Source organism: Oncorhynchus nerka, linkage group LG11 (assembly GCF_034236695.1).
Source record: "Oncorhynchus nerka isolate Pitt River linkage group LG11, Oner_Uvic_2.0, whole genome shotgun sequence".
In the NCBI taxonomy this organism is placed as follows: Eukaryota; Metazoa; Chordata; class Actinopteri; order Salmoniformes; family Salmonidae; genus Oncorhynchus; species Oncorhynchus nerka.
In genome coordinates this window covers 22285172-22299029 of record NC_088406.1, presented here as the reverse complement: position 1 = coordinate 22299029, position 13858 = coordinate 22285172, and the positions used below count along the sequence as shown (strand labels likewise).

The window sequence follows — 13858 nt, the reverse complement described above, 5'->3', positions numbered from 1 at the left end:
AATGAAGCTTTGATGTACATGATACTGTATTTGTAATAGTATTTGTAATATGTTTTGTTTGACAATACCCCATCTAAAAGAAAGTAACTTAACTATTATTTTCAGGTGAGGGCAACCGATGCTGACCCAGGAGTGTTTGGCCAGATTACCTACTCATTCATCAATGACGTGGGCAAGGACCAGTTCAATGTGGACGCCAATGGTCAGATCACCACCTTGGAGAAGCTGGACAGAGAGGACCCAGCCAACAAGAACATTTTCCTCATGGTGGCAGCCCAGGACGGAGGTGGAAGGGCCTCCTACTGCACCGTCCGTGTCTCCCTGGTGGATGACAACGACAACGTCCCTCGCTTTCGAGCTGTGGAATACCGTGCTTCTGTCAAATCTGACGTTGGCAAGGGCTTCCTGGTGACCCAGATCCAGGCATATGATCCTGATGATGGTGCCAACTCTAAGGTGACATACTCGCTCTACAGCGAGGCACACGTACCCGTGGTGGATATCTTAGAGATTGACCCTGACAACGGCTGGATGGTCACCAAGGGGAGTTTCAGCCACCTGCGCAACTCAGTCCTGTCTTTCTTTGTTAAAGCAGTTGATGGAGGCATCCCTGTCAAGCACTCTTTAGTATCAGTCTACATCCACGTCTTGGCATCTGACGCCCTCATCCCCTCCTTCACCCAACCCCAGTTCTCCTTTACCGTCCCAGAGGACACCCCTATAGGAGCTGCCCTAGGGTCCGTCCGCCTCATCACCCCACCAGGCTACGCCTCGCTGCCAGTCACATTTGCTCTAGTCAACGGAGAGACCGGGGAGAACAACCTGGAGGGAGTCCTGGTGGTGGACAGGGAAACTGGGGTCATCAAGCTGGACAAGCCCCTTGACCATGAGGTCATCACCTCCTTCCACTTCAAGGTCACTGCCACCGTCCAGCAGGCAAAGCTGGACTCAGTGACCAGCGTTGACGTAGAAGTCAAAGTCTTGGATGTGAACGACAACAAGCCAGCATTTGAATCCAACTCTTACGAGGCGACAGTGATGGAAGGGATGCCTATCGGCACCATAATCATCCAGGTTCAGGCTCTGGACCCAGACTCTGGAGCTAACGGACAGGTTACATACAACCTAGGCACATTGGCTCAATCTGAAGGGGAGCCGGACCAATCCACAGAGACCTTCACCATTGACAGCAACACAGGCTGGATCTCTACTCTCAAGGAGTTGGACCACGAGATGTGCCCATCCTACACCTTCCTGGTTGTGGCCTCAGACCTGGGGGAGGCCCTGACCCTCTCCTCCACCTCCACGCTGACCTTGGCCGTGTCAGACATCAACGACAACCCGCCCAGCTTCCTGGATGAGAGGTACCTGGGCTCAGTGCGCGAGAGCGACCCCCCTGGCGAGGTGGTGGCGGTGCTCAACACTAGAGACGACGACAGCTCTGCAGTGAACCGCCAAGTCAGCTATCACATCACAGGTGAGTCATAGAATGGGAGTGTTTGTGCTATTAATGTGTTTAGCTGTCTGTGCCCTTTATGTATCTTTATATGTCTCACTGTCTGTCTTTCAACTTGTCTTCTGTCCCCCTGTCTCACTGTCTGTCTTTCAACTCGTCTTCTGTCTCCCTGTCTCACTTCACTGCCTGCCTCTCTATCTCTCCCTCTCTCACTTCACTGCCTGCCTAACTATCTATCTATCTATCTATCTATCTATCTATCTATCTATCTATCTATCTATCTATCTATCTATCTATCTATCTATCTCTCTCACTTCACTGCCTGCCTCTCTATCTATCTGGCTGTTTGTCTCGGTCTGTCTCTCTGTCTCTCTCGGTCTGTCTTTCTGTCTGTCTGTACCACTGTCTGTCTCCTTGTTTACTTCAGATAAACTCTTCATTTGTATTCTGCCTGGCCACTCTCCAAACCATCACAACAACTCTCGTGAATAAACAAGAGGGAAACTCATAACACTAAATTAAGGATGAGGCATGATTTATAATTCATACATTTCTTATTTGTATCTTAGGTATACGTGTGCATACCAGCTTTGGGGGTTTATTTAATAAACAAGCGGTGTCGCAGTAATAATGATTTGAATACAGCTGAGACTAGCGCTCACTGCCAGATAAGCAATTTTTCACCACAAAATATGACATGCCTGCACAACAACCCTGACATTTACCACAAAATTACAGCCTCGCCGAAGGCCGCTGAGGTAGTAAATACAGTCAGAGTAAACCGTTTAAAGACACGAGTACCTGCAGCGCATTTGATGACATTTGTTGCTATAGCAATAAATCCTGTTTTTATCTCTCTCCATGAGTTTAATGGATGGATGTTTCTTTTAAAGTGTTTGTGGCGGGAGACTGGAGAGGGTTAATTAGATTGTGGTTGACACAGGGACATCAATAGGAGTTGATTTTCATAAACGTTTTTGCCATTTAGTGAGTATTTGATTTGGTGGAGTACCTGTGAAGTACCTGAAAGAGTGTCTAGTCTAGTTTGATAACTAAACAGAGATATCAAAGGTTAGAGAGAAGGACAAAAGAGGACTACATCTGTTGAAAGAGGGTAAGAGTTGTCTAATTTATTCTCTGCTAATTGACAAGTGAAAAAATAATAATTAAGTAGGAACGCCCAATGAGACGGAGCGGTGGATTGTCATGCCAACTGGGAAGCTAAGGAACCCCTCTGCTGAATGGCATTCTAATGAGCATCGCCAGTAGAGAGAGAGGGAGCGAGGGAGGGAGAATGAAAGACAGGAGAGCTGTGACCTTACCTACATCAAAGAGAGAAAGGCAGATTGAGAAGGAGAATAAACATATGCTACACACTGCAACGAGACAGAGGGAGGATGAGAGAGAGAGAGAATGAATTGATGTTACACACTGCTGTGAGAGGGAGAGAATGAACGACAGCTAGATGTGACCTTACACAGCAGAGAGACACGGATTTTACACACTTTTACAACGAGACACTTTGAATTGATCTTTGACACAGCAGGAAATAGTTAGAAAGCCAGGGGTATATGGGAAGACCTGTACTGAAGAACATCACAAAGCCAGGTGTATATGGGAAGACCTGTACTGAAGAACACCACAAAGCCAGGGGTATATGGGAAGACCTGTATTGAAGAACACCACAAAGCCAGGGGTATATGGGAAGACCTGTATTGAAGAACACCACAAAGCCAGGGGTATATGGGAAGACCTGTATTGAAGAACACCACAAAGCCAGGGGTATATGGGAAGACCTGTACTGAAGAACACCACAAAGCCAGGGGTATATGGGAAGACCTGTACTGAAGAACACCACAAAGCCAGGGGTATATGGGAAGACCTGTACTGAAGAACACCACAAAGCCAGTGGTATATGGGAAGACCTGTATTGAAGAACACCACAAAGCCAGGGGTATATGGGAAGACCTGTATTGAAGAACACAACAAAGCCAGGTGTATATGGGAAGACCTGTATTGAAGAACACCACAAAGCCAGGGGTATATGGGAAGACCTGTATTGAAGAACACCACAAAGCCAGGGGTATATGGGAAGACCTGTATTGAAGAACACAACAAAGCCAGGGGTATATGGGAAGACCTGTATTGAAGAACACCACAAAGCCAGGGGTATATGGGAAGACCTGTATTGAAGAACACCACAAAGCCAGGGGTATATGGGAAGACCTGTACTGAAGAACACCACAAAGCCAGGGGTATATGGGAAGACCTGTATTGAAGAACACCACAAAGCCAGGGGTATATGGGAAGACCTGTACTGAAGAACACCACAAAGCCAGGGGTATATGGGAAGACCTGTATTGAAGAACACCACAAAGCCAGGGGTATATGGGAAGACCTGTACTGAAGAACACCACAAAGCCAGGGGTATATGGGAAGACCTGTATTGAAGAACACCACAAAGCCAGGGGTATATGGGAAGACCTGTATTGAAGAACACAACAAAGCCAGGGGTATATGGGAAGACCTGTATTGAAGAACACCACAAAGCCAGGGGTATATGGGAAGACCTGTATTGAAGAACACCACAAAGCCAGGGGTATATGGGAAGACCTGTATTGAAGAACACCACAAAGCCAGGGGTATATGGGAAGACCTGTACTGAAGAACACCACAAAGCCATGGGTATATGGGAAGACCTGTATTGAAGAACACCACAAAGCCAGGGGTATATGGGAAGACCTGTACTGAAGAACACCACAAAGCCAGGGGTATATGGGAAGACCTGTATTGAAGAACACCACAAAGCCAGGGGTATATGGGAAGACCTGTACTGAAGAACACCACAAAGCCAGGGGTATATGGGAAGACCTGTATTGAAGAACACCACAAAGCCAGTGGTATATGGGAAGACCTGTACTGAAGAACACCACAAAGCCAGGGATATATGGGAAGACCTGTACTGAAGAACACCACAAAGCCAGGGGTATATGGGAAGACCTGTATTGAAGAACACCACAAAGCCAGGGGTATATGGGAAGACCTGTACTGAAGAACACCACAAAGCCAGGGATATATGGGAAGACCTGTACTGAAGAACACCACAAAGCCAGGGGTATATGGGAAGACCTGTATTGAAGAACACCACAAAGCCAGTGGTATATGGGAAGACCTGTACTGAAGAACACCACAAAGCCAGGGGTATATGGGAAGACCTGTATTGAAGAACACAACAAAGCCAGGTGTATATGGGAAGACCTGTATTGAAGAACACCACAAAGCCAGGGGTATATGGGAAGACCTGTACTGAAGAACACCACAAAGCCAGGGATATATGGGAAGACCTGTATTGAAGAACACCACAAGGTGAAAAACAACATCATTTGATTTAGCTGAGCCAGATATTTTACAGACTATTTCATTACTGCTGTATTATTATCTAACGTTGTTTGGTGTTGTCTTGGCGACCTGATGGCGTTCTATCTGCCAAACCTTTCTGAGATAGCAGTAGTTTATTATAACTCGGGGAGAATTTTAAAACTTTGACGGAAGCCAGGGGATAGGATATGATACATCCACAGGCGTTGACTCCCAGCCGCTTTCAAAGCCTCGTCTAGACGCCTGCGTCTTTGTTCCCCTACACCATCCTTGATGAGGTAACATGAAAGTTTCATCAAATGTAAACAAACTGGGAAAAGGAAATGTAATGATTGAGTGCTAGTGATGTAATGGGGGTGCAGTGTGGTTGGGCAGGCTTAGAAGAAGTGTGTCTGATTCATTTACAATGATGGAAATCGTTTTATATCCAGTCTGTTTGCATCCATCGTCCCCACCCGAGTCGCATCCATAGATCAAGATCATGCATTTAGCCACCGGCTGATTTTAATTACACAGAGTTTAGTGATGTTGAGATGAATCAGAAGCTGGGTGTTTAGAGCTATCATCAAAGCTATCATCAATTGAGGGAGGCAGAGAGGAAAAACCAATTAGGATGTTGTTATAATAGGAGGGGAAGGGAGAGGAAAAACCCATTAGGATGTTGTTATAATAGGAGGGGAGGGGAAAAACCAATTAGGATGTTGTTATAAAAGGAGAGGAGAGGAAAAAACAATTAGGATGTTGTTATAATAGGAGAGGAGAGGAACAAACAATTAGGATGTTGTTATAATAGGAGAGGAGAGGAAAAACCAATTAGGATGTTGTTATAATAGGAGAGGAGAGGAAAAACCAATTAGGATGTTGTTATAATAGGAGGGGAGGGGAACAAACAATTAGGATGTTGTTATAATAGGAGAGGCGAGGAAAAACCAATTAGGATGTTGTTATAATAGGAGAGGAGAGGAAAAACGATTAGAATGTTGTTATAATAGGAGGGGAGAGGAAAAACCAATTAGGATGTTATAATAGGAGAGGAGAGGAAAAACCAATTAGGATGTTGTTATAATAGGAGAGGAGAGGAACAAACAATTAGGATGTTGTTATAATAGGAGGGGAGAGGAAAAACCAATTAGGATGTTGTTATAATAGGAGAGGAGAGGAAAAACCAATTAGGATGTTGTTATAATAGGAGAGGAGAGGAACAAACAATTAGGATGTTGTTATAATAGGAGAGGAGAGGAGAGGAACAAACAATTAGGATGTTGTTATAATAGGAGAGGAGAGGAACAAACAATTAGGATGTTGTTATAATAGGAGAGGAGAGGAGAGGAACAAACAATTAGGATGTTGTTATAATAGGAGGGGAGAGGAACAAACAATTAGGATGTTGTTATAATAGGAGTGGAGAGGAGAGGAAAAAACAATTAGGATGTTGTTATAATAGGAGGGGAGAGGAAAAACCAATTTGGATGTTGTTATAATAGGAGTGGAGAGGAAAAACCAATTTGGATGTTGTTATAATAGGAGTGGAGAGGAAAAACCAATTAGGATGTTGTTATAATAGGAGAGGAGAGGAAAAACCAATTTGGATGTTGTTATAATAGGAGAGGAGGGGAAAAACCAATTAGGATGTTGTTATAATAGGAGAGGAGGGGAAAAACCAATTAGGATGTTGTTATAATAGGAGGGGAGAGGAGAGGAACAAACAATTAGGATGTTGTTATAATAGGAGGGGAGAGGAGAGGAACAAACAATTAGGATGTTGTTATAATAGGAGAGGAGAGGAAAACCAATTAGGATGTTGTTATAATAGGAGTGGAGAGGAACAAACAATTAGGATGTTGTTATAATAGGAGGGGAGGGGAAAACCAATTAGGATGTTGTTATAATAGGAGAGGAGAGGAACAAACAATTAGGATGTTGTTATAATAGGAGTGGAGAGGAAAAACCAATTAGGATGTTGTTATAATAGGAGAGGAGAGGAACAAACAATTAGGATGTTGTTATAATAGGAGTGGAGAGGAAAAACCAATTAGGATGTTGTTATAATAGGAGAGGAGAGGAAAAACCAATTAGGATGTTGTTATAATAGGAGAGGAGAGGAACAAACAATTAGGATGTTGTTATAATAGGAGTGGAGAGGAAAAACCAATTAGGATGTTGTTATAATAGGAGAGGAGAGGAGAGGAACAAACCATTAGGATGTTGTTATAATAGGAGAGGAGAGGAGAGGAACAAACAATTAGGATGTTGTTATAATAGGAGAAGAGAGGAGAGGAACAAACAATTAGGATGTTGTTATAATAGGAGGGGAGAGGAACAAACAATTAGGATGTTGTTATAATAGGAGAGGAGAGGAAAAACCAATTAGGATGTTGTTATAATAGGAGAGGAGAGGAAAAACCAATTAGGATGTTGTTATAATAGGAGGGGAGGGGAAAAAACAATTAGGATGTTGTTATAATAGGAGAGGAGAGGAACAAACAATTAGGATGTTGTTATAATAGGAGGGGAGGGGAAAAAACAATTAGGATGTTGTTATAATAGGAGAGGAGAGGAGAGGAACAAACAATTAGGATGTTGTTATAATAGGAGAGGAGAGGAAAAACCAATTAGGATGTTGTTATAATAGGAGTGGAGAGGAACAAACAATTAGGATGTTGTTATAATAGGAGTGGAGAGGAGAGGAAAACCAATTAGGATGTTGTTATAATAGGAGAGGAGAGGAGAGGAACAAACAATTAGGATGTTGTTATAATAGGAGGGGAGAGGAGAGGAAAAACCAATTAGGATGTTGTTATAATAGGAGGGGAAGGGAAAAACCAATTAGGATGTTGTTATAATAGGAGAGGAGAGGAACAAACAATTAGGATGTTGTTATAATAGGAGTGGAGAGGAAAACCAATTAGGATGTTGTTATAATAGGAGGGGAGGGGAAAAAACAATTAGGATGTTGTTATAATAGGAGAGGAGAGGAAAAACCAATTAGGATGTTGTTATAATAGGAGAGGAGAGGAAAAACCAATTAGGATGTTGTTATAATAGGAGAGGAGAGGAACAAACAATTAGGATGTTATAATAGGAGAGGAGAGGGAAAAACGATTAGGATGTTGTTATAATAGGAGTGAAGAGGAAAACCAATTAGGATGTTGTTATAATAGGAGGGGAGAGGAAAAACCAATTAGGATGTTGTTATAATAGGAGTGGAGAGGAGGGTAAAAACCAATTAGGATGTTGTTATAATAGGAGAGGAGAGGAAAAACCAATTAGGATGTTGTTATAATAGGAGTGGAGAGGAGAGTAAAAACCAATTAGGATGTTGTTATAATAGGAGTGGAGAGGAGAGTAAAAACCAATTAGGATGTTGTTATAATAGGAGAGGAGAGGAAAAACCAATTAGGATGTTGTTATAATAGGAGTGGAGAGGAGAGTAAAAACCAATTAGGATGTTGTTATAATAGGAGTGGAGAGGAAAACCAATTAGGATGTTGTTATAATAGGAGGGGAGAGGAAAAAACAATTAGGATGTTGTTATAATAGGAGAGGAGAGGAAAAACCAATTAGGATGTTGTTATAATAGGAGAGGAAAAACCAATTAGGAAGTTGTTATAATAGGAGGGGAGAGGAAAAAACAATTAGGATGTTGTTATAATAGGAGTGGAGAGGAAAACCAATTAGGATGTTGTTATAATAGGAGGGGAGAGGAAAAAACAATTAGGATGTTGTTATAATAGGAGAGGAGAGGAAAAACCAATTAGGATGTTGTTATAATAGGAGAGGAAAAACCAATTAGGATGTTTGTCCTGCTGTTCCATTTGTTTTATGTTTCAGACAGAGAGAATGTCTGTCTCTGTGTTGTGGTATGTTGTCAGGGGGTAGTGGTCAGTGAGTCAGGTTGACTCAGATATCAGGTCCCTAGACTACACTCTGTGGACACTTTCTTAATTGAATGCACTTATTATATGTCACTCTGGTTAAAAGTGTCTGCTGGAAAGCACTTCTAGCCCTTATCTTCTCTGTCATTATGTTGTTTCTTCCTTTTTCTCAGGTCCTACTTTCTCTCAACATGTGTGTCTGTCTGCCTGCCTGCCTGTCTGCCTTTCTGTCTGCCTGTCTGTGTGCATGTCTGCCTGCCTGCCTGTCTGTGTGCATGTCTGCCTGCCTGTCTGCCTCTTCTGCCTTCCTGTCTACCTTTCTGCCTGCCTGTCTGAGTGCCTGCCTGCCTTTCTGCCTGCCTGCCTGTCATTGAAAATAAGAATTTGTTCTTAACTGCCTAGTGAAATAAAGGTTCAAATAAAAATACAAATAAATATCCCTTTCTCTTTTCCCTCTCCCTTTTGTTACGTAGAAGTTCTCTCTCACGTTCTCTTCCGTTTCCTCGCTTTCTGTCGCTCTCTCTTTCACCATTTCTCTCTCTCCATCCTTCCTCCCCCTGTGTGACTATAGAGTTACAATATAGTTACAATATAGTTACAATATAGTTACTATAGAGTTACTATCTAGTTACTATCGAGTTACTACCGAGTTACTATCGAGTTACTATAGAGTTACCATAGAGTTACTATAGAGTTACTATAGAGTTACTATAGAGTTACTATAGAGGTACTAAGGTTCTGTGTATGAGAGGCTGTCGCTGAACCAGTCTAATGTGGATTTGGTAGAGAGACGTCACTATTTACTGTAGTGCTGAGCTGAGCCTGCTCCTGTTAAATGTGGTGAATTACCACTGTCGTTATGTGCTTGACCCTCATTGATTGCTCCACTTTTAATTCCAGTGCAAGAGGTTATTAAAGCACTGGCCAATACATATGGTGCGTGTGTGTGTGCATGTTTAAGGCTGGCCCTCAGATTGCAGCCTTCTCCTCAGGGTGTGTATATAAACTCTCTCTCTCTCCTCAGGATGTGTATATAAACTCTCTCTCTCTCCTCAGGATGTGTATATAAACTCTCTCTCTCTCCTCAGGATGTGTATATAAACTCTCTCTCTCTCCTCAGGATGTGTATATAAACTCTCTCTCTCTCCTCAGGATGTGTATATAAACTCTCTCTCTCTCCTCAGGATGTGTATATAAACTCTCTCTCTCTCTCCTCAGGATGTGTATATAAACTCTCTCTCTCTCCTCAGGATGTGTATATAAACTCTCTCTCTCTCCTCAGGATGTGTATATAAACTCTCTCTCTCCTCAGGTAGGAACCCTTGGGTGTGTATATAAACTCTCTCTCTCCTCAGGTAGGAACTCTTGGGTGTGTATATAAACTCTCTCTCTCCTCAGGTAGGAACCCTTGGGTGTGTATATAAACTCTCTCTCTCCTCAGGTAGGAACCCTTGGGTGTGTATATAAACTCTCTCTCTCCTCAGGTAGGAACCCTTGGGTGTGTATATAAACTCTCTCTCTCTCCTCAGGTAGGAACCCTTGGGTGTGTATATAAACTCTCTCTCTCTCCTCAGGTAGGAACCCTTGGGTGTGTATATAAACTCTCTCTCTCTCCTCAGGTAGGAACCCTTGGGTGTGTATATAAACTCTCTCTCTCCTCAGGTAGGAACCCTTGGGTGTGTATATAAACTCTCTCTCTCCTCAGGTAGGAACCCTTGGGTGTGTATATAAACTCTCTCTCTCCTCAGGTAGGAACCCTTGGGTGTGTATATAAACTCTCTCTCTCCTCAGGTAAGAACCCTTGGGTGTGTATATAAACTCTCTCTCTCTCCTCAGGTAGGAACCCTTGGGTGTGTATATAAACTCTCTCTCTCTCCTCAGGTAGGAACCCTTGGGTGTGTATATAAACTCTCTCTCTCTCTCTCCTCAGGTAGGAACTCTTGGGTGTGTATATAAACTCTCTCTCTCCTCAGGTAGGAACCCTTGGGTGTGTATATATACTCTCTCTCTCTCCTCAGGTAGGAACCCTTGGGTGTGTATATAAACTCTCTCTCTCTCCTCAGGTAGGGACCATTGGGTGTGTATATAAACTCTCTCTCTCTCTCCTCAGGTAGGAACCCTTGGGTGTGTATATAAACTCTCTCTCTCTCCTCAGGTAGGAACCCTTGGGTGTGTATATAAACTCTCTCTCTCCTCAGGTAGGAACCCTTGGGTGTGTATATAAACTCTCTCTCTCCTCAGGTAGGAACCCTTGGGTGTATATATAAACTCTCTCTCTCCTCAGGTAGGAACCCTTGGGTGTATATATAAACTCTCTCTCTCTTCAGGTAGGAACCCTTGGGTGTATATATAAACTCTATCTCTCTCCTCAGGTAGGAACCCTTGGGTGTATATATAAACTATCTCTCCTCAGGTATGTGTGTATATAATCTCTCTCTCCTCAGGTATGTGTGTATATAAACTCTCTCTCTCTCCTCAGGTAGGAACTCTTGGGTGTATATATAAACTCTCTCTCCTCAGGTTTGTGTGTATATAATCTCTCTCTCTCTCCTCAGGTAGGAACACTTTGGTGTGTATATAAACTCCCTCCCTCCCTCTCTCTCTCCTCAGGTAGGAACACTTTGGTGTGTATATAAACTCTCTCTCTCCTCAGGTAGGAACCCATGGGTGTGTATATAATCTCTCTCTCCTCAGGTATGTGTGTATATAATATCTCTCTCTCTCCTCAGGTAGGAACACTTTGGTGTGTATATAAACTCCCTCCCTCCCTCTCTCTCTCCTCAGGTAGGAACACTTTGGTGTGTATATAAACTCTCTCTCTCCTCAGGTAGGAACCCATGGGTGTGTATATAATCTCTCTCTCCTCAGGTATGTGTGTATATAATCTCTCTCTCCTCAGGTAGGAACACTTTGGTGTGTATATAAACGCCCTCCCTCCCTCTCTCTCTCCTCAGGTAGGAACACTTTGGTGTGTATATAAACTCTCTCTCTCCTCAGGTAGGAACCCATGGGTGTGTATATAATCTCTCTCTCCTCAGGTATGTGTGTATATAACCTCTCTCTCTCTCCTCAGCTAGGAACACTTTGGTGTGTATATAAAACTCCCTCCCTCCCTCTCTCTCTCCTCAGGTAGGAACACTTTGGTGTGTATATAAACTCCCTCCCTCCCTCTCTCCTCAGGTAGGAACACTTTGGTGTGTATATAAACTCCCTCCCTCCCTCTCTCTCTCCTCAGGTAGGAACACTTTGGTGTGTATATAAACTCCCTCCCTCCCTCTCTCCTCAGGTAGGAACACTTTGGTGTGTATATAAAGTCTCTCTCTCTCCTCAGGTAGGAACCCTTGGGTGTATATATAAACTCTCTCTCTCCTCAGGTAGGAACCCTTGGGTGTATATATAAAGTCTCTCTCCTCAGGTAGGAACACTTTGGTGTGTATATAAAGTCTCTCTCTCTCCTCAGGTAGGAACCCTTGGGTGTGTATATAAACTCTCTCTCTCCTCAGGTAGGAACCCTTGGGTGTATATATAAACTCTCTCTCTCTCCTCAGGTAGGAACCCTTGGGTGTGTATATAAACTCTCTCTCTCTCCTCAGGTGGGAACCCTCGAGGGGAGTTTGCCCTGGGGCAGGTGCAAGGCGAGTGGAAGATGTATGTGAAGCGCCCGCTGGACCGTGAGGAACAGGACCTGTACCTTCTCAACGTTACCGCTAGCGACGGCCTGTTCGTCACCAGGGCAACCGTGGAGGTGTCTGTGACTGACACCAATGACAACAGCCCGGTCTGCGACGAGGTCAGTCACATTTTATTTACAGACTTTTCTTTCTGTACACTATTACATTTGATATGTTCATGTTTATTGGTCATTATTCTGATATGTTTTCTGAATGACATAGTTTCCTACAACATAGTGAAACATTGGTAATGATTATCATAGGTGTTCATTGTTTATTGTAAGTTGAATTCCACTTGTCTTCTATGTGGTTGTGTTTCATGTTCAAGCCTCAGTCATAACTCATATTTCATCCTTTTGTTGGCTGCAGTTGGTTCTGTTTTCAGATTTTGCACGGTCTGTTACTTTACTGTAAACAACCACTATATCATTTAGAGTGTATTTGAGATGTGTTCCTGTGTGAGGTCTGGTGATACGTAGCTGTGGTTGTGTCTGTGTGAGGTCTGGTGATACGTTGCTGTGGTTGTGTCTGTGTGAGGTCTGGTGATACGTTGCTGTGGTTGTGTCTGTGTGTGTCTGTGTGAGGTCTGGTGATACGTAGCTGTGGTTGTGTCTGTGTGAGGTCTGGTGATACGTAGCTGTGGTTGTGTCTGTGTGAGGTCTGGTGATACGTTGCTGTGGTTGTGTCTGTGTGTGTCTGTGTCTGTGTGAGGTCTGGTGATACGTAGCTGTGGTTGTGTCTGTGTGAGGTCAGGTGATACGTAGCAGTGGTTGTGTCTGTGTGAGGTCTGGTGATACGTAGCAGTGGTTGTGTCTGTGTGAGGTCTGGTGATACGTAGCTGTGGTTGTGTCTGTGTGAGGTCAGGTGATACGTAGCAGTGGTTGTGTCTGTGTGTTCCTGTGTGAGGTCTGTTTGATGTTAATGTTTTCTTGTTGTTGTGTATTGAGGAGCTGTTTGTTCGGAGGGATGATTTTTTGTTGTTAGTATGTTCTTGTTGTGTGTGTAAATACTATGAATTATGAGTGTTGTGGTGTTTGATGCTATCTTGCTGTGTGTGCAGGCTCTGTACACCGCCTCAGTCCCAGAGGATATCCCAGTCAACAGAGTGATAGTGGGGGTTGGGGCCAGCGATGCTGATGTAGGGGTCAGTGCTTGGATCCAGTACTCTCTACATGGACCGGGCTCTGAAGACTTCAGCATCGACCCAGACACTGGTACACTACCTTCACTTTATTTTATATTTGCCAATGAAGTTGAAGTGTGATCTTAACCTGTCTCTCCTCTTTTTCTGTTCAGGTGAACTAAAGACAGCCCAGGCCCTAGACCGGGAGAAGACACCCGTGTACAGACTGGTTGCCCAGGCAACAGACGGGGGTGGTCGGTTCTGTCGTGCAGAGGTCCACCTGACGCTGTTGGATGTGAATGACAACCCTCCGGCGTTCTCTGCTCCCCACTACACTGCCAGTGTGAATGAAGAC

The 13858-nt window shown here is 43.6% G+C and overlaps 1 protein-coding gene across 1 annotated transcript in view; it reads left to right on the top strand.

Moving 5' to 3' along the window:
• Positions 1-13858, top strand: part of LOC115118397 (protocadherin Fat 3-like) — a 131560-nt gene that overhangs the window by 86639 nt on the left and 31063 nt on the right. Inside the window, exons 10-13 of the mRNA XM_065024051.1 lie at positions 106-1477; positions 12303-12499; positions 13441-13594; positions 13677-13858. The exon at positions 13677-13858 is cut by the window's right edge and continues 52 nt beyond it. Of these exons, the coding sequence (XP_064880123.1) occupies positions 106-1477; positions 12303-12499; positions 13441-13594; positions 13677-13858 (1905 nt within the window). The remainder of the gene's footprint in view (positions 1-105; positions 1478-12302; positions 12500-13440; positions 13595-13676) is intronic.